At 43.0% G+C, this 21,407-nt stretch overlaps 1 protein-coding gene across 1 annotated transcript in view; it reads left to right on the forward strand.

Annotated features, from left to right (window-relative positions):
* Positions 1-17,334, forward strand: part of LOC120023203 (voltage-dependent T-type calcium channel subunit alpha-1I-like) — a 35,041-nt gene extending 17,707 nt beyond the window's left edge. The window contains exons 2-3 of the mRNA XM_038967242.1: positions 15,321-15,474; positions 17,197-17,334. Of these exons, the coding sequence (XP_038823170.1) occupies positions 15,321-15,474; positions 17,197-17,334 (292 nt within the window). The remainder of the gene's footprint in view (positions 1-15,320; positions 15,475-17,196) is intronic.
* Positions 17,335-21,407: the final 4,073 nt, after the last annotated feature.

Raw genomic sequence — 21,407 nt, forward strand, 5'->3', positions numbered from 1 at the left:
GTACTCTGAGTCTATAGAAACTGGAGCTACTAGTATTGAATGTAGTCTGAGTCTAGAGAAACTGGAGATAGATTGTTTTATCTTATAGTCCCTTTTTCAGCTGAAGTACTATTAGATTTAGGGGAAATAAATGGCTCTTTCTGGTTCTTTTAAGTCTTCACCTGACAAGTAACGGAGGAGGAGGAGAGGGAGAGAAGGAGGGAGGGGGGTTATTTTTTCTGATTTTCCTCTCACTCTCTTGCTCTCTCTCGCTCCATTTATTGGTATGGGAAACATATTTTACATTGCAAAAGCAAGTGAAATAAACAATCACAAATTAAGTATCTCACTATCTATCTCTCCTTCCCTCTCTCCACAGATGGCCAGCGGCCAAGGCCTCTAGGATTCCTCAAGTGTTGCTGTGGCAACGGGCTGCAGCAAAAAAATATGGATCACAGTCACTGTGACTTTGTGTGTGTTGTGTGTGTGTGTGTGTGTGTGTGTGTGCTGTGTGTGTGAGAGAGAGAGAGAGAACATTAAAATGAATTCATTCAACTTATGAAAAACAACAGAGCCGCCAACGCTCATCCTTGGTAAGCGGTGACTCAGTAGGGATCTAAATGTTTCAGACCGGGAACGCTTCATAACACTGCTGATCTCACTGGCGACTACTTCCTGTTCACATGAACAAGGAGGAGCTTGGCAAAAATTATTTCACTTGTTTACTCAGCCTCAGAGGAGTTTAAGAATCCTCTCTCTCTCTCTCTCTCTCTCTCTCTCTCTCTCTCTCTCTCTCTCTCTCTCTCTCTCTCTCTCTCTCTCTCTCTCTCTCTCTCTCTCTCTCTCTCTCTCTCTCTCTCTCTCTCTCTCTCTCAATTAAATTCAAAGGGTCTTTATTGGCATGGGAAATATACAGGTAACTTTCAAAGTAAAGGAAACACTTGAGTAAATGAGGGATACAACGTATATTGAAAGCAGGTGCTTCCACACAGGTGTGGTTCCTGAGTTAATTAAGCAATTAACACTTTGAAAGAGGGTTCTCAAAGGAGCATAGGGTGTTTAAAGTGTGTGTGTGTGTGTGTGTGTGTGTGTGTGTGTGTGTGTGTGTGTGTGTGTGTGTGTGTGTGTGTGTGTGTGTCAGTCACCAGGTCAAAAATAGCCTCTTAGCAATGAGCAATTTCTCAAGCATGAATTTTTATAGGACTGTCAAAGAAGGGAGGGGAAAACTGAAAACTAGCTGTTATTGGCTGAGAGGTTTGGAACTCTCTTTCTTATTGGTCTATTAATTAATTTACCACCTGGTGATGTCACCAGGCAGGCAAAAACTCCATCCCACCAAAACAGGCAGACATTTCAGACGATCTCTTTTCAAACATCTCTTCTGCTGGAGAAACAGGAAAAGGTCTCGACTTCCAGTCAGATGCAGATTTCTTGAATTGTGGCTGAGCAGTCGACCTTCATCAGAACGCTCAGCCACATTTACAGAAATGTGCATCTGATTGGACGTGTGCCGAGACCTTTTCCTGTTTCTTTAGTTTGCCTCCAGCATCTTCACCAATATTATACTAAAAAAAACAGTTTCACAATATACACTGAGTATTCAAAACATTAAGGACACCTGCTCTTTCCATGACAGACTGACCAGGTGAATCCAGGTGAAAGCTATGATCCCTTATTGATGTCACTTGTTAAATCCACTTCAATCAGTGTAGACGAAGGGGAGGAGACAGGTTAAAGAAGGATTTTTAAGCCTTGAGACAATTGAGACATGGATTGTGTATGTGTGCCATTCAGAGGGTGAATGGACAAGACAAAACAATGGAAGTGTCTTTGAACGGTGTATAGTAGGTGCCAGGCGCACCGGTTTGAGTCAAGAACTGCTAGACTGCTGGGTTCTTCACTCTCAACAGTTTACTGTGTGTATCCAGAATGTTCCACCAACTCAATATTTGGAAGGTGGTACTAATGTGTAATAAAGTCAATGTATATAAAATACAGGAAAAGCACATTTTAGACTGCACTGGGCATTTCATTAACATACTCCTAGATGAACAGTTAACATTAAACACACACATGTTTATAAAGAGAGACATTTGTTTGAAATGTTAGAATATTAACTATGTACAAAAACAAACACACAAACGAGTGTATTGGTCGGACCTGTACAAGCCGTCGGTCTATACACTCATCTAAATAAAACATAAAATAGACTATAAATGAAGACAAATAGCTCACAGACTACTTGCACCTTCTACAACGTACTGGCTCCACTCGGGCCCGCTCAGCAAGCCGGCGCTTGTCTCTTTCTCTCCATCTCTCCCTTGTGTCCACAGCGCATTCTCTCTCTCTCTCTGTGTATATATTCCTCTCTAGTCTCCAAGGCTTTTTCAATCAAATCACATTTATATATAAAGCCCTTTAACATCAGCAGATGTCACAAAGTGTTTATGCAGAAACACATCCTAAAACCCCAAACAGCAAGCAATGCAGATGAGTGTTCAGTAACCACCTCATACTTTCAGCGTTCTGTCTCTCTCTCTCAGGTCTTCCTCTCTGATGTATTAATATCGTCCTGAGTTGAACTCTGGTTCAAATCCAGTCCTACAAAGCCGCCCACCGCACCACACACCCACTACTACTACTACTACTACTGAACTGTATGCTTGTTTTCTAACACTTATATATCCAGGCTTGTGTAACAGTGAGAGAACCAGCAGCTAGTCAGAGAACCAGTAACTAATCAGAGAACCAGTAGCTAGTCAGTGAACCAGTAGCTAGTCAGAGAACAAACAGCTAGTCAGTGAACCAGTAGCTAGTCAGAGAACCTGTAGCTAGTCAGTGAACCAGTAGCTAGTCAGTGAACCAGTAGCTAGTCAGAGAACCTGTAGCTAGTCAGTGATCCAGTAGCTGGTCAGAGAACCTGTAGATAGTCAGAGAACCTGTAGCTAGTCAGAGAACCTGTAGCTAGTCAGTGAACCAGTAGCTGGTCAGAGAACCTGTAGATAGTCAGAGAACCTGTAGCTAGTCAGAGAACCTGTAGCTAGTCAGAGTACCTGTAGCTAGTCAGAGAACCTGTAGCTAGTCAGAGTACCTGTAGCTAGTCAGAGAACCTGTAGTTAGTCAGTGAACCAGTAGCTAGTCAGAGAACCTGTAGCTAGTCAGAGAACCTGTAGCTAGTCAGAGAACCTGTAGCTAGTCAGAGAACCTGTAGCTAGTCAGTGATCCAGTAGCTGGTCAGAGAACCTGTAGATAGTCAGAGAACCTGTAGCTAGTCAGAGAACCTGTAGCTAGTCAGTGAACCAGTAGCTGGTCAGAGAACCTGTAGATAGTCAGAGAACCTGTAGCTAGTCAGAGTACCTGTAGCTAGTCAGAGAACCTGTAGCTGGTCAGAGAACCTGTAGCTAGTCAGAGAACCTGTAGCTAGTCAGTGAACCAGTAGCTAGTCAGAGAACCTGTAGCTAGTCAGTGATCCAGTAGCTGGTCAGAGAACCTGTAGATAGTCAGAGAACCTGTAGCTAGTCAGAGAACCTGTAGCTAGTCAGTGAACCAGTAGCTGGTCAGAGAACCTGTAGCTAGTCAGTGATCCAGTAGCTGGTCAGAGAACCTGTAGATAGTCAGAGAACCTGTAGCTAGTCAGAGTACCTGTAGCTAGTCAGAGAACCTGTAGCTAGTCAGTGAACCAGTAGCTAGTCAGAGAACCTGTAGCTAGTCAGAGAACCTGTAGCTAGTCAGTGAACCAGTAGCTGGTCAGAGAACCTGTAGCTAGTCAGAGAACCAGTAGCTAGTCAGAGAACCTGTAGCTAGTCAGAGAACCAGTAGCTAGTCAGTGAACCAGTAGCTAGTCAGAGAACCAGTAGCAAGTCAGAGAACCTGTAGCTAGTCAGAGAACCTGTAGCTAATCAGAGAACCAGTAGCTAGTCAGAGCTAGTGGGAGATCTATGAACATAGGATAAGAGAAGGTGTGTGTGTGTGTGTGTGTGTGTGTGTGTGTGTGTGTGTGTGTGTGTGTGTGTGTGTGTGTGCGCGTGCGTGCGTGCGTGCGTGCGTGCGTGCGTGCGTGCGTGCGTGCGTGCGTGTATCCATAGATGTCCGTAGCTCTTGTGCCCTCCCACTGCTGAGTGGCTAATCGTATTACTCGTCAGGAATGGTCCCAGAAAGCCTAGGGAGGAGGATCCTGGAAAATGTCCTGTGATGACATCAGAGACGTCCTCAGTGTTTATCTATTCTGCACGTGTGTGTGATCGTATCAACATACAGGCCATGGGACCTGTTGTCAACGGATGTCATACTGCCAATGAAAATAAGCATACCACTACATGTCTTGAAACAACAAATAACATCAGGGGCTATGGAGCATTACAGTATGTGATATCCCATGACAGTTCAGGACAAGACGTGACATATCATTCATATTGACAAGACATGCCATATCATTCATTTTGACAAGACATGACATATCATTCATATTGACAAGACATGACATATCATTCCCATAGAATCATGCAGATACTTGGCAGCCATTTTGAGCCATCCAAAATGGTGGAAAGAAAATGAGTTGCCGCCAATGTGAATGAGAAGAGATGAGGCTTGCCTTCCAAATGACACCCTATGCCCTACATAGTGCATTACTTTTGAACAGATCCCTATGGGCCCTAGTCAAAACTAGTGCACTGAATAGGGAATAGCGTGCCATTTGGGATGTGTTGGGAGATATGCTGGCTCTACAGAGGACAGCTAATGACATCGAAGCATATTTCATACCCCCTTGGGCCCAGCATTAGATACAGTCGCTCTCTCTCTAACACACACACACACACACACACACACACACACACACACACACACACACACACACACACACACACACACACACACACACACACACACACACACACACACACACACACACACACACACACGCGTAACAGAATTAGCTTTACTTAATAGTTGATGGGTTGCCATGGAGATCAGAGGGCATTGATGTTTCTTCTGTGTCTCTTTGGAAACAATAAAAAAGAGGGAGAATTGGAGAGATTGAGTAAAACTCAAAGTGCAGACATGCTGATATATATTAAAAAGTAATCTCCAAAGCTAAACTATACACCCATCTCTCCACCTTTATCTCACTAATATCAATGCTGTATACACCTTCCAGCCTTGTATCCTGGTCTGCAGGAGGTATGGTAGAAGTCTTAATATGTTGGTTTCGTTTTCTAATGGAGTATTGTGTTATTGTTATTTCAAGGTATAACTGATCGCACAGCTAAATCTCTATGCCGTTTCTTCCTCCTCCTCTTCCTCCTCTTCCTCCTTCTGCAATACCAACACTTAAACACAAGCCTTTTTTGCTAGCTTGCAGGTGGTGTACTTAATATCTGAAAATGCTGGTTTCGTTTTCTAACGGAGTATTGTTCTATTGTTGTTGTGCTTCCGAGGCCCAAACCCATCTCAAGGCTCCAGTTCTTTTCAATACAGTGAGTCACAAGTGTTCTCTGTGTAGCTGTGCAATCATTGTCCTCCTCGAGTGTGAAAAACTGAAGGATTGTTTCTGAAACACTTTGACTCAATCTTCACAAAGTGTTGTTTTTGGTCAACATCGTTATACAGTTCTCGTCGGCTGGCCCACGCTACATATTCGTCGCCAGAACCATTGGCTCCAGGTCATCTACATGACTTTGCTAGGTAAAGCTCCGCATTATCTCAGCTCACTGGTCACCATAGCAACTCCCACCCGTAGCACGCGCTCCAGCAGGTATATCTCACTGGTCACCCCCAAAGCCAACACCTCTTTGGCTGCCTTTCCTTCCAGTTCTCTGCTGTCAATGACTGGAATGAATTGCAAAAATCGCTGAAGTTGGAGACTTATATCTCCCTCACTAACTTTAAGCATCAGCTATCTGAGCAGCTTACCGATCGCTGCAGCTGTACACAGCCCATCTGTAAATTGCCCATCCAACTACCTACCTCATCGCCATATTGTTTTTATTTACTTTTTTTGCTCTTTTGCACACCAGTATTTCTAATTGCACATCATCATCTGCACATATATCACTCCAGTGTTAATTTGCTAAATTGACTATTTGTTGCCTTACCTCCTTCCTCCATTTGCACACTGTATATAGATTTTTTCTATTTTTATTGACTGTACGTTTGTTTATGTGTAACTCTGTGTTGTTGTTTTTTGTCACACTGCTTTGCTTAATCTTGTCCAGGTCGCAGTTGTAAACGAGAACTTGTTCTCAACTGGTCTACCTGGTTAAATAAAGGTGAAATTAAAAAAATGGGGAGAGATGGGGAGGGAGGGAGGGAGAGAGGGAGAGAGAGAGAGAAAGGAAAAGTTCCTCCAAGGCTCTAGCACTAATTGACTCATTTTTCAGAGAACGATTTTTAAAGCGTTTGCACATTTTGAACGAGGGAAAATGGGGGAAGGAGAGAGAAACAGAGAGAGAGGGAGCGAGAGAAAGCAAGAGAGGGAGAGAGAGAGAGAGAGAAAAGCAGGCTGCTGAGACCTTATAAGAATCAGGGACTGCTCGACTGGATTTCGGCCTAGAGAGTTGGAGATGTGGTCACACTATTTTCAAATGTGTGTGTGTGTGCTCATGTGGTTTTACAATCCTTGTGGGAGCCAGAAGTCCTCACAAAGATTGTTAGAAAAGAAACATTCGTACAAGTGGGGACATTTCGAAGGCTGTTTTAGGCTTAGAGGTTATGTAGGTTTAGGGTTGGGGGTTAAGGTTAGGGTTAGGAGTTAGGAGTTAACTTCTACTTCATCACAATCCCGGATCCGGGAGCACCCCCGTCAGTAAAAAAGCTGACTAGCATAGCCTAGCATAGCGTCACAAGTAAATACTAGCATCTACATATCATTAAATCACAAGTCCAAGACACCAGATGAAAGATACACATTTTGTGAATCCAGCCATCATTTCTGATTTTTAAAATGTTTTACAGGGAAGACACAATATGTAAATCTATTAGCTAACCACGATAGCAAAAGACACAACTTTTTTTCCCACCATTTTTTTTCCTGCATAGCTAGCTATCACAATTTCGACCAAATAAAGATATAAATAGCCACTAACCAAGAAACAACTTCATCAGATGACAGTCTGATAACATATTTATTGTATAGCATATGTTTTGTTAGAAAAATGTGCATATTTCAGGTATAAATCATAGTTTACCATTGCAGCCACCATCACAACTCTCACCAAAGCAACTAGAATAACTACAGAGACCAACGTGAATTACCTAAATAGTCATCATAAATAATTTATGAAAAATACACAGCGTACAGTAAATGAAAGACAAAGATCTTGTGAATCCAGCCAATATTTCAGATTTTTTAAGTGTTTTACAGCGAAAACACAATATAGCATTATATTAGCTAACTACAATAGCCAACCACACAACAGCATTGATTCAAGCCAACAATAGCGATAACGAATAAACCAGCAAAATATATACATTTTTTCACTAACCTTCTCAAACTTCTTCAGATGACAGTCCTATAACATCATATTACACAATACATATAGAGTTTGTTCGAAAATGTGCATATTTAGCGGCACAAATCGTGGTTATACAATGAGAATTGTAGCCAAGCTGCCAACAATATGTCGGGAGAAATCTTGGGAGAGGCACCTAATCTAATCAGTAACTAAATTTAAACTTGACTAAAAAATACAGGTTGGACAGCAAATGAAAGATACATTAGTTCTTAATGCAATCGCTGTGTTAGATTTTTAGAATTAACGTTACTACGACATACAGCGTGCGTTAAAGCGAGACCGCACCAAAATTAATGGCGGAATATGAGTTTTACATTTTTCAACAGAACAACAAATTAACATCATAAATAGTTCTTACTTTTTGATGAGCTCCCATCAGAATCTTGGGCAAGTTGTCCTTTTTCCAAAATAATCGTTGCTCGGTTGTAGATTGTCGCCTTCAACGTTGGAATTAGCAGTAAACATTAGCCATGTGGGCAAGACGTGCCCAACTCCCTAGAACGCAGCACAAATAAATACCCGAAAATCGCAATATACTGATATAAACTGATATAACTCGGTTTAAAATAACAACATTATGATGTCTTTAACACCTATATCGAATAAAATCAGAGCCGGATATATCCAAGGGCTATAACGGGAGCTTTATAGAACGCCATCCTGAGGTCTGTCTTGCGTCATGGCGAAGAGAAGAAAGGGAGGACCCCACGTTGCCAGCCCATTTATAAGGCCTCAGATCTGCCTAGCAACTCCATTTCAATTCTCACTATTCGCTGACATCCAGGAGAAGGCGTATGCAGTGCATTTCAACCAATAGAAGACATGCAAATTAATAAACCGACCTCAGAACAGCCTGCAGATTTCAGATTTCTCACTTCCTCATAGGAAAATTGCTCCAACTCGAGTTCTGTTTTACTCACAGATATAATTCAAACGGTTTTAGAAACTAGAGAGTGTTTTCTATCCAATAGTAATAATAATAGGCATATTGTATGAGCAAGAATTGAGTACGAGGCAGTTTAATTTGGGAACGAAATTATTACAAAGTGCAAACAGCACCCCCTATTGAGAAAAGGTTTTAAGGTTAGGGTTAGGAGTTAGGAGTTAAGGTTAGGGTTAAGGTTAGGTTAAGTGTGTGTGTGCATGTGTGACATAGATTATCCCTATATACCATTAGCTTGAAGGCTCAATTCCTTCATTTTCACTGACTTTGACAGTTGCTGGCTTTAAATGTACTAACGTTACAGTTATTTCCAGGAAGTTATTTCCCTGTATCTATATCATCTACAACTACAAAGCAGCTTGAAGGATGATAGCCTGGTGATTTGCACTAGGGGCTGTGACAGCTTGGGATAATCTAAGTGCTCATTACTGCATAGAGCTGGACCAGCTTTGGGAAAATGGCTGACATATCATATATCCTATACCTATTAAGTAGAAGAGAGCGGTGGGTGGGTGGGTGGGTGGGGGGGTGGGTGGGTGGGGGGAGAAAAGACGATGAAGAGAGAGAATGGGAAGGAGAATGCAGAAGGGGAGACAGGAATAAGGAGAAAGGGGGAGGGAGAGGGTGACGAGGGAGAAAGAGAAGGAAAACTATTCTTTCCCCTCTAGACCTTTTCCCTCATGTTTCCTTGTACATCTGTTACACTGTACTGTATTATTGATCTGTTGTGATACATTGTACTGTATCATAGCTCTGCTGTGATTTATTGTACTGTATCATATATCTGTTGTGATACATTGTACTGTATCATAGATCTGTTGTGATACATTGTACTGTATTATAGATCTGTTGTGATACATTGTACTGTGTCATAGATCTGTTGTGATACATTGTACTGTATCATAGATCTGTTGTGATACATTGTACTGTATCAGATCTGTTGTGATACATTGTACTGTATCATAGATCTGTTGTGATACATTGTACTGTATTAGAGCTGTTGTGTTACATTGTATTGAATTGTGGATCTGTTGTGATACATTGTACTGTATCATAGATCTGTTGTGATATTAATGAAACGTTCTTCAGAGCTCTGAATATTTCCCTTTAAATACCAGTAATAGCTGCAAGTTATTGATTTAAATTGGTGAGTGTGCGCATGTGCGTTCATGCATGTGTGTGTGTGTGTGTGTGTGTGTGTGTGTGTGTGTGTGTGTGTGTGTGTGTGTGTGTGTGTGTGTGTGTGTGTGTGTGTGTGTGCACACATTGTCTGTCTTTATCCACAGCAATGTATGTTTAGAACATCAAGGCTTTTAGAATAGGAAGAAGGACAGTGAGGATACAGGTACGGTGAACATCAAGTAAGTAATACAGGATTCTTCACAGGATTCTACTTATGTAATACACAGGATTCTACTGATGTAATACACAGGATTCTACTGATGTAATACACAGGATTCTACTGATGTAATACACAGGATTCTACTGATGTAATACACAGGATTCTACTGATGTAATACACAGGATTCTACTGATGTAATTCACAGGATTCTACTGATGTAATACACAGGATTCTACTGATGTAATACACAGGATTCTACTGATGTAATTCACAGGATTCTACTGATGTAATACACAGGATTCTACTGATGTAATACACAGGATTCTACTGATGTAATACACAGGATTCTACTGATGTAATACACAGGATTCTACTGATGTAATTCACAGGATTCTACTGATGTAATACACAGGATTCTACTGATGTAATTCACAGGATTCTACTGATGTAATTCACAGGATTCTACTATTGTAAGCCCAGGATTCCAGTAATGTTGTGACCAGAATCCTAATTTCAAAAGCCTATTATATGTACTTCAGATGTCCTAACAAATCCTCCATTCATGGTAATGAACAGATTAATATGGGACTTTGGGCTGTGCTCATAAATCTGAAGAAAGGATTTGTCCCTGTATTGTGTATTACTTCATGGCTGGTACTTCTCCTCCTCCTTTTCATATGAACATGTGAGAGGTATAGAAAAGAAAAGAGCATGTATTTTCTATCCTACAGGAGTCATACAGCAACAATATCTTCTTTATTTCCCCCTCCTTCCTCCCCTCTGTGTTTTAACCTCCATTCCCCCTGAAGTGTTGGAAGTAGTTCCGACAGCGATGGATAGCAGAGTTGCATTAGAGCAGAGCCTTTTGTATTAATTAATCCCCCAGAGGGTGATTTGGCCCGCTGGACTATTAAATACCTCTTTTAGTGTTTGTATTCTTCCACAGCCCCTCAAAACCACACAGCATATTCAATGGATGCATCCCAAATGGCACCCTATTCTCTACAGTGTGCACTACTTTTGACTAGTGAAATATTTAGGGAATAGGGTGCCATTTGGGACGTATTTTCAATATCTCACTGTCGCACTTCAAAGAACTGCTGGGAAGTTTCTCTCGCTTTTCTTTTTATACGTCTGGATTTCTCTCTCTGTCTCCTTATCCCTCTTTCTCTCTCGCTAGCTTTATCTCTCTATATATTTCTCTCTATCATTCTCTCTATATATAAATATATATATATATATACAGTGGTGAGAACAAGTATTTGATACACTGCCGATTTTGCAGGTTTTCCTACTTACAAAGCATGTACAGGTCTGTAATTTTTATCATAGGTACACTTCAACTGTGAGAGACGGAATCTAAAACAAAAATCCAGAAAATCACATTGTATGATTTTTAAGTAATTAATTTGCATTTTATTGCATGACATAAGTATTTGATCACCTACCAACCAGAAAAGAATTCCGGCTCTCACAGACCTGTTAGTTTTTCTTTAAGAAGCCCTCCTGTTCTCCACTCATTACCTGTATTAACTGCACCTGTTTGAACTCGTTACCTGTATAAAAGACACCTGTCCACACACTCAATCAAACAGACTCCAACCTCTCCACAATGGTCAAGACCAGAGAGCTGTGTAAGGACATCAGGGAAAAAATTGTATACCTGCACAAGGCTGGGATGGGCTATAGGACAATAGACAAGCAGCTTGGTGAGAAGGCAACAACTGTTGGCGCAATTATTAGAAAATGGAAGAAGTTGAAGATGACGGTCAATCACCCTCGGTCTGGGGCTCCATGCAAGATCTCACCTCGTGGGGCATCAATGATCATGAGGAAGGTGAGGGATCAGCCCAGAACTACACGGCAGGACCTGGTCAATGAGCTGAAGAGAGCTGGGACCACAGTCTCAAAGAAAACCATTAGTAACACACTACGTCGTCATGGATTAAAATCCTGCAGCGCACGCAAGGTCCCCCTGCTCAAGCCAGCGCATGTCCAGGCCCGTCTGAAGTTTGCCAATGACCATCTGGATGATCCAGAGGAGGAATGGGAGAAGGTCATGTGGTCTGATGAGACAAAAATAAAGCTTTTTGGTCTAAACTCCACTCACCGTGTTTTGAGGAAAAAGGATGAGTACAACCCCAAGAACACCATCCCAACCGTGAAGCATGGAGGTGGAAACATCATTCTTTGGGGATGCTTTTCTGCAAAGGGGAGAGGACGACTGCACCGTATTGAGGGGAGGATGGATGGGGCCATGTATCGCGAGATCTTGGCCAACAACCTCCTTCCCTCAGTAAAAGCATTGAAGATGGGTCGTGGCTGGGTCTTCCAGCATGACAACGACCCGAAACACACAGCAAGGGCAACTAAGGAGTGGCTCTGTAAGAAGCATCTCAAGGTCCTGGAGTGGCCTAGCCAGTCTCCAGACCTGAACCCAATAGAAAATCTTTTGAGGGAGCTGAAAGTCCGTATTGCCCAGCGACAGCCCCGAAACCTGAAGGATCTGGAGAAGGTCTGTATGGAGAAGTGGGCCAAAATCCCTGCTGCAGTGTGTGCAAACTTGGTCAAGAACTACAGGAAACGTATGATCTCTGTAATTGCAAACAAAGGTTTCTCTACCAAATATTAAGTTCTGCTTTTCTGATGTATCAAATACTTATGTCATGCAATAAAATGCAAATTAATTACTTAAAAATCATACAATGTGATTTTCTGGATTTTTGTTTTAGATTCCGTCTCTCACAGTTGAAGTGTACCTATGATACAAATTACAGACCTCTACATGCTTTGTAAGTAGGAAAACCTGCAAAATCGGCAGTGTGTCAAATACTTGTTCTCCCCACTGTATGTATGTGCATATATTTCTGTCTCTCTCGCTCTCTCTCTATTTGTTTCCACTTAACTAAAGTGTTATTACGGGCCCTGTTCTTGTCTGTGGTTCCACTTAACTAAAGTGTTATTAAGGGCCCTGTTGTTGTCTATGTGGTTCCACCTAACTAAAGTGTTATTATAGGGCCCTGTTGTTGTCTACGTGGTTCCACCTAACTAAAGTGTTATTATAGGGCCCTGTTGTTGTCTACGTGGTTCCACCTAACTAAAGTGTTATCATAGGGCCCTGTTGTTGTCTACGTGGTTCCACCGAACTAAAGTGTTATTAAGGGCCCTGTTGTTGTCTATGTGGTTCCACCTAACTAAAGTGTTATTATAGGGCCCTGTTGTTGTCTGTGGTTCCACCTAACTAAAGTGTTATTATAGGGCCCTGTTGTTGTCTACGTGGTTCCACCTAACTAAAGTGTTATTATAGGGCCCTGTTGTTGTCTACGTGGTTCCACCTAACTAAAGTGTTATTATAGGGCCCTGTTGTTGTCTACGTGGTTCCACCGAACTAAAGTGTTATTATAGGGCCCTGTTGTTGTCTACGTGGTTCCACCTAACTAAAGTGTTATTATAGGGCCCTGTTGTTGTCTATGTGGTTCCACCTAACTAAAGTGTTATTATAGGGCCCTGTTGTTGTCTACGTGGTTCCACCTAACTAAAGTGTTATTATAGGGCCCTGTTGTTGTCTACGTGGTTCCACCTAACTAAAGTGTTATTATAGGGCCCTGTTGTTGTCTGTGGTTCCACCTAACTAAAGTGTTATTATAGGGCCCTGTTGTTGTCTACATGGTTCCACCTAACTAAAGTGTTATTATAGGGTCCTGTTGTCTACGTGGTTCCACCTAACTAACGTGTTATTAAGGGCCCTGTTGTTGTCTACGTGGTTCCACCTAACTAACGTGTTATTATAGGGCCCTGTTGTTGTCTGTGGTTCCACCTAACTAAAGTGTTATTATAGGGCCCTGTTGTTGTCTACGTGGTTCCACCTAACTAAAGTGTTATTATAGGGTCCTGTTGTCTACGTGGTTCCACCTAACTAAAGTGTTATTAAGGGCCCTGTTGTTGTCTACGTGGTTCCACCTAACTAAAGTGGTATTATAGGGCCCTGTTGTTGTCTACGTGGTTCCACCTAACTAAAGTGTTATTAAGGGCCCTGTTGTTGTCTACGTGGTTCCACCTAACTAAAGTGTTATTATAGGACCCTGTTGTTGTCTACGTGGTTCCGACTAACTAAAGTGTTATTAAGGGCCCTGTTGTTGTCTACGTGGTTCCACCTAACTAAAGTGTTATTATAGGGCCCTGTTGTTGTCTACGTGGTTCCACCTAACTAAAGTGTTATTATAGGGCCCTGTTGTTGTCTATGTGGTTCCACCTAACTAAAGTGTTATTAAGGGCCCTGTTGTTGTCTATGTGGTTCCACCTAACTAAAGTGTTATTATAGGGCCCTGTTCTTGTCTACGTGGTTCCACCTAACTAAAGTGTTATTATAGGGCCCTGTTGTTGTCTATGTGGTTCCACCTAACTAAAGTGTTATTATAGGGCCCTGTTGTTGTCTACGTGGTTCCACCTAGCTAAAGTGTTATTATAGGGCCCTGTTGTTGTCTGTGGTTCGACCTAACTAAAGTGTTATTATAGGGCCCTGTTCTTGTCTGTGGTTCCACTTAACTAAAGTGTTATTATAGGGCCCTGTTGTTGTCTACGTGGTTCCACCTAACTAAAGTGTTATTAAGGGCCCTGTTGTTGTCTACGTGGTTCCACCTAACTAAAGTGTTATTAAGGGCCCTGTTGTTGTCTACGTGGTTCCACCTAACTAAAGTGTTATTATAGGACCCTGTTGGTGTCTACGTGGTTCCACCTAACTATCTTGAGACGCATCCAATGCAAAAAACATATCTCTAGATGTTTGTATTATACTAATTATCTCATGTCACATGTCCTGGAGTTTAACCTTTTATTTTAAGGCTTTTACAGAATTCAGGAATAAATCACAACATAAAGCTGGACCATTTGACAGAAAAGAAAAATGAACAATTTTATGAAGAAGCTTGAAAAAAAGGTTCAAATCCAGGCATGTCACATGATTAACCAGGACACAGGAACCTAATTTTAGAGACTGTATAAAATAGTACTATTTCTGTCTCCATGTCCTGTTAATCCAGTCTCTCTGTCCTGTTAATCCAGTCTCTCTGTCCTGTTAATCCAGTCTGTATTTTCTGTTAATCCAGTCTGTATTTTCTGTTAATCCACTCTCTCTGTCCTGTTAATCCAGTCTGTATGTCCTGTGAATCCAGTCTCTCTGTCCTGTTAATCCAGTTTCTCTGTCCTGTTAATCCAGTCTCTCTGTCCTGTTAATCCAGTCTGTATGTTCTGTTAATCCAGTTTCTCTGTCCTGTTAATCCAGTTTCTCTGTCCTGTTAATCCAGTCTCTCTGTCCTGTTAATCCAGTCCCCATGTTCTGTTAATCCAGTCTCCATGTTTTGTTAATCCAGTCTCTCTGTCCTGTTAATCCAGTCTGTATGTTCTGTTAATCCAGTCTCTCTGTCCTGTTAATCCAGTCTGTATGTTCTGTTAATCCAGTCTCTCTGTCCTGTTAATCCAGTCTGTATGTTCTGTTAATCCAGTCTCTCTGTCCTGTTAATCCAGTCTGTATGTTCTGTTAATCCAGTCTCTCTACACTGTGTATTATCCTTAACCCTGGTGCCTCTACGTGGTTTGAGCGCTGCAGTATAATGGTGATATTACTCAACTGTGTGACCCTGGGCATGTACCAACCCTGTGAGAACATAGACTGCTCTTCAGACCGCTGTAAGGTACTACAGGTCAGTATCACACACACACACTGCACGCACACGCACGCACACACACACACACACGCACACGCACACGCACACACACACACACACACACACACACACACACACACACACGCACACGCACACGCACACGCACACGCACACACACACACACACACACACACAGTTTTAGCTATGTCTGTTTTTATCATAATATAATGTACCATTTTGCAGACGCTTTTATCTAAAGCGATTTACAGTCATCCGTGCATACTGTTGGTACTTTCTGTTTTGTTCATTCATGGTTTTGAAATGACAGGGATATTTTGGTTGTGATGGGCTAGTGATGTAGAGAGCCTGAGTTACACTCTATTGGTTCCATCCATGCGTATCAGCTATGTGTGTGTGTGTATGTGCTTGTTTGTTTGTGTGAATGGGTTGTCAGTCTTTCTCTATCTGAATCCTCAGAGATGAAAAAATAATTGAAATTCTTTGAGCCCTCCTGTCAAATCTGAGTTAGGGAGAGAGGGAGGGAGGGACAGAAAGAGAGAGGTATGGAGAGAGGGAGGGAGGGACAGAAAGAGAGAGGTATGGAGAGAGGGAGGGGGGGACAGAAAGAGAGAGAGAGGGAGGGAAGGACAGAAAGAGAGAGAGAGGGAGAGAGGGAGGTAATAACCTGTAGAAATGTCAAGGGAGGGATGATTTAGTTTGATCGTTGGTACTCTGTCTCCTGGGTGATCTTTACTGAGGGTCTCTCCTCGCTCATTGCTTCCATTTCACAAAGGTCAAAGGTGAAGATTGACAGAGTTGTCACTTGATTTAACTACAGGTCTAGGATCAGATTGCGATACCCCTAAGGTGGATATAAAATCTGAACCTCTATCAGTAGATAGAGACTCCAGCTCTGTCAACTATACTGTGACTAGAGGGGAAAGATGCTTTCAGCTCAGATCAACAAATGAATGGGTTGTATCATGCAGTTCAATTTCAAATCATGTTGTGTACATTATTCAATTTAATACAATTACGAGCACTCTTTGAACCAAATAATGATTCTGTAATCCCTGCAATAAACAGCAGACAACAAACAGAATGTTGGAGTGAATGAATTAAGCACAACAATAACATCAACAACAATATTAATGTCAACAACAGAAGCAGCAGAGATTGGTGATGCCTTTATACAGTTTTAATTAGCTGCTTGATTAGGGACCGTGGTTCGATGTGTGTGTGTGTGTGCGTGCGCGCCGTGTGTGTCTGTGTAAGCTTTTCGCTGATTGCAGTTCAAACAAATAGTTTTCATTAGTCGTCTGTTTCCAGAAAGAAGGGAATGGAGGGTGGAGACGGGTGATATGGAGGTGGATTGGGAGGGAGGGATGTGGAGATGGAGTGAAATCAGGTATTCTCAATAAACTGACTATCCTTTCTTCCCTCTCTCCTACTTTCACCCTCTTTTCCTTCCTCCACCCACTTCCCCTCCTTGCTCCTTCAATCCCTCCCTCACTCCTTAATCCTTCTTTCCCTCCCCTCGCCCTCTCTCTTCCTCTCTCTCCTCCCCCCCTCTCTCTCTCACTTTCTCTCTCTCTACCATCCCCTCCCTCTTTCTCACCCCCTCTCCCTCCCTCAATCCCTCTCCTCTCTCCCCATCTCTCTCTTGCTCTCTCCTACCCCCTCCCTCTCTCCCTCCCCTCTCCCTCCCCTCTCTCTCCCTCTCTCCCTCCCCTCTCCCTCTCTCTCCCCCTCTCTCAGGCCTTCGACGTGTTCATCTATGTCTTCTTTGCGGTGGAAATGGTGGTGAAGATGATGGCCCTCGGAATCTTTGGCCGTCGCTGTTACCTGGGCGACACGTGGAACCGTCTGGATTTCTTCATCGTCATGGCAGGGTAAGATTATTTCTCTCTCTCTCTCTCTCTCTCTCTCTCTCTCTCTCTCTCTCTCTCTCTCTCTATGTCTTTTTTTTAATCTCTCTCTCTCTCTCTCTCTCTCTCTCTCTCTCTCTCTCTCTCTCTCTGTCTTTTTTTATCTCTCTCTCAATTCAATTCAATTCAAGGGGCTTTATTGGCATGGGAAACATATGTTAACATTGCCAAGCAAGTGAGGTAGATATTATACAAAAGTGAAATGAAGAATAAAAATGAACAGTAAACATTACACATACAGATGTTTCAAAAGAATAAAGACATTTAAAATGTCATGTTATGTATATATACAGTGTTGTAATGATGTACAAATGGTTAAAGTACAAAAGGGAAAATAAATAGGTATAAATATGGGTTGTATTTACAATGGTGTTTGTTCTTCACTGGTTGCCTTTTTCTTGTTGGAACAGGTCACAAATCTTACTCCTCTGATGGCACACTGTGGTATTTCACCCAGTAGATATGGGAGTTTATCCAAATTAGATTTTTTTTGAATTCTTTGTGGATCTGTGTGATCTGAGGGAAATATGTGTCTCTAATATGGTCATACATTGGGCAGGAGGTTAGGAAGTTCAGCTCAGTTTCCACCACATTTTGTGGGCAGTGTGCACATAGCCTGTCTTCTCTTGAGAGCCATGTCTGCCTACGATTGCCTTTCTCAATAGCAAGGCAATGCTCACTGAGTCTGTACATAGTCAAAGCTTTCCTTAAGTTTGGGTCAGTCACAGTGGTCAGGTATTCTGCCAATGTGTACTCTCTGTTTAGGGCCAAATAGCATTCTAGTTTGCTCTGTTTTTTCTCTCTCTCTCTATCTTTCTGTCACAATATCTCTCTCTCTCCCTCTCCCCCCTCTCTCTCTCTCTGTCACAATATCTTTCTCTCGCTCCCTTTCCTTCCCCCTACTCTCTCTCTCTCTCTGTCACAATATCTCTCTCCCCTCTCTCTCTTTATTTATCTCTCTCGCTCCTCCCCGTCTCTCACTCTTTATTTATTTATCTCTCTCCGTCCGTAGTGCAGTCTATAGTGCAGTCTATAGTGCAGTCTATAGTGCAGTCTATAGTGCAGTCTATAGTGCAGTCTAAAGTGCAGTCTAAAGTGCAGTCTATAGTGCAGTCTATAGTGCAGTCTATAGTGCAGTCTATAGTGCAGTCTATAGTGCAGTCTATAGTGCAGTCTATACTGCAGTCTATAGTGCAGTCTATAGTGTAGTCTATAGTGTAGTCTATAGTGCAGTCTATAGTGCAGTCAATAGTGCAGTCTATAGTGCAGTCAATAGTGCAGTCTATAGCAGCTTGCATTTTCTCCCTGGTTTGTTAGCGGATTGATTTCTTGTCACCGATTGTAGACCTCAATGCCCCCCCCCCCTTGCTATAGTCAGAAGCAAACAGCATTGAATGGTGCCAAACGAGTTATGGATTGCAATGCTGGAGTATATATCAACAGTCCAATGGTGATTTAAATACAGAGGGTACAGGCTTGGCAGTGGGTTCCCACAGTGTGATGTATCACTGCAGTACACACACTGGGTTCCAATGGGTTGTTCTCAGGACTCTAACTGTTGTAAATCCCCCCAGTGGAAAAACACTGTTATTGTCCTATTAGGTTCTGGCCCAGGCCCAGGACTCTAACTGTTGTTAATCCCCCCAATGGAAAACACCATTATGGTCTCAGGGAGAAGTCTCCAATGACAAACTTCCTCCGTCTCTCTTCCATCTCTCCCCTCTCTCCTCCATCTCTCTTTCTCCTCTCCCCTCTCTCCTCCATCTCTCTTCCCCCTCTCCCCTCTCTCCTCCATCTCTCTTCCCCCTCTCCCCTCTCTCCTCCATCTCTCTTCCCCCTCTCCCCTCTCTCCTCCATCTCTCTCCCCCCTCTCCCCTCTCTCCTCCATCTCTCTTCCCCCTCTCCCCTCTCTCCTCCATCTGTCTTCCCCCTCTCCCCTCTCCCCTCTCTCCTCCATCTCTCTTCTCTCTCCCCTCTCCTCCATCTCTCTTCTCTCTCCCCTCTCTCCTCCATCTCTCTCCCCCCTCTCCCCTCTCTCCTCCATCTCTCTTCCCCCTCTCCCCTCTCTCCTCCATCTCTCTTCCCCCTCTCCCCTCTCCCCTCTCTCCTCCATCTCTCTTCCCCCTCTCCCCTCTCTCCTCCATCTCTCTTCCCCCTCTCCCCTCTCTCCTCCATCTCTCTTCTCTCTCCCCTCTCCTCCATCTCTCTCCCCTCTCCTCCATCTCTCTTCTCTCTCCCCTCTCCTCCATCTCTCTTCCCCCTCTCCCCTCTCTCCTCCATCTCTCTTCCCCCTCTCCCCTCTCTCCTCCATCTCTCTTCCCCCTCTCCCCTCTCTCCTCCATCTCTCTTCCCCCTCTCCCCTCTCTCCTCCATCTCTCTTCCCCCTCTCCCCTCTCTCTTTCCTGTTCACTCTTAATCTTTCTTCAACATTGTTTACATAAACGGATGCCAGATGGATGGATTGACCCGTTTCTATGTTTGAGTGCCAAGCCTATACTCAGTGTGTGCATACGTGAAATGCTTCCCCAACCATGTCTGTGTGTCCCTCATCCTCCCCTGCAATAGTGTGACTGCCACACACAGCGAGGAACGGCAGGGAGGAGGGTGTTAACCCCCCCTCCCAAACACACACACAGCGAGGAACGGCAGGGAGGAGGGTGTTAACCCCCCCAAACACACACACTTGCGGTGCAGAAAACAAGCAGAAGGAGTGGATTACAAGAGCAGCACAGCTCTGACAACGCTTAACTTTTGGACCAGTGCCTGTTTGTTTGTACTATGGATATGGTTGATGTGCATGCACATGAGGGGTGGCCCTATCCCAGTCGGTTGTCCCCACTTGCTTCAAGATGTCCAACATTGTTCCTGTACCAAAGAAACTGAAGGTAACTGAACTAAATGACTATCCGTAGCACTCACTTGTGTCATCATGAAGTGCTTTGAGAGACTAGTTAAGGATCATATCACCTCCACCTTACCTGTCACCCTAGACTAGTGTTGGGTGTGTGTGTGTGTGTCTGGAGAATTGTACACATTTTGCCATGAGGCGGAGAGAACACTTTGCAAATGTATAACTACTTTCATGCAAATTTCTACGTTTTAGTATTTTAGTGCAATTGAGATGGCGTCACCTCTGGATCTGTTTGGGCGGTATGCAAATTGGAGTGTGTCTAGGATGTCTGGGATGGGATGAGTTGATGTGTGCCATAACCAGCCTTTCAGAGCACTTCATGATTACCAAGTTCTACAGGGTGGTAGTCATTCTGACATGAAGCCTTAGAGTTAATGATTACCAATGTGAGTTCTACAGGGTGGTAGTCATTCTGACATGAAGCCTTAGAGTTAATGATTACCAATGTGAGTTCTACAGGGTGGTAGTCATTCTGACATGAAGCCTTAGAGTTAATGATTACCAATGTGAGTTCTACAGGGCGGTAGTCATTCTGGCATGAAGCCTTAGAGTTAATGATTACCAATGTGAGTTCTACAGGGTGGTAGTCATTCTGACATGAAGCCTTAGAGTTAATGATTACCAATGTGAGTTCTACAGGGTGGTAGTCATTCTGGCATGAAGCCTTCGAGTTAATGATTAACAATGTGAGTTCTACAGGGTGGTAGTCATTCTGGCATGAAGCCTTGGAGTTAAAGATTACCAATGTGAGTTCTACAGGGCAGTAGTCATTCTGACATGAAGCCTTAGAGTTAATGATTACCAATGTGAGTTCTACAGGGTTGTAGTCATTCTGGCATGAAGCCTTGGAGTTAATGATTACCAATGTGAGTTCTACAGGGTGGTAGTCATTCTGACATGAAGCCTTAGAGTTAATGATTACCAATGTGAGTTCTACAGGGTGATAGTCATTCTGACATGACGCCTTAGAGTTAATGATTACCAATGTGAGTTCTACAGGGTGGTAGTCATTCTGGCATGACGCCTTAGAGTTAATGATTACCAATGTGAGTTCTACAGGGTGGTAGTCATTCTGACATTAAGTCTTAGAGTTAATGATTACCAATGTGAGTTCTACAGGGCGGTAGTCA

Source organism: Salvelinus namaycush, chromosome 2, assembly GCF_016432855.1.
Source record: "Salvelinus namaycush isolate Seneca chromosome 2, SaNama_1.0, whole genome shotgun sequence".
Taxonomy (NCBI): domain Eukaryota; kingdom Metazoa; phylum Chordata; class Actinopteri; order Salmoniformes; family Salmonidae; genus Salvelinus; species Salvelinus namaycush.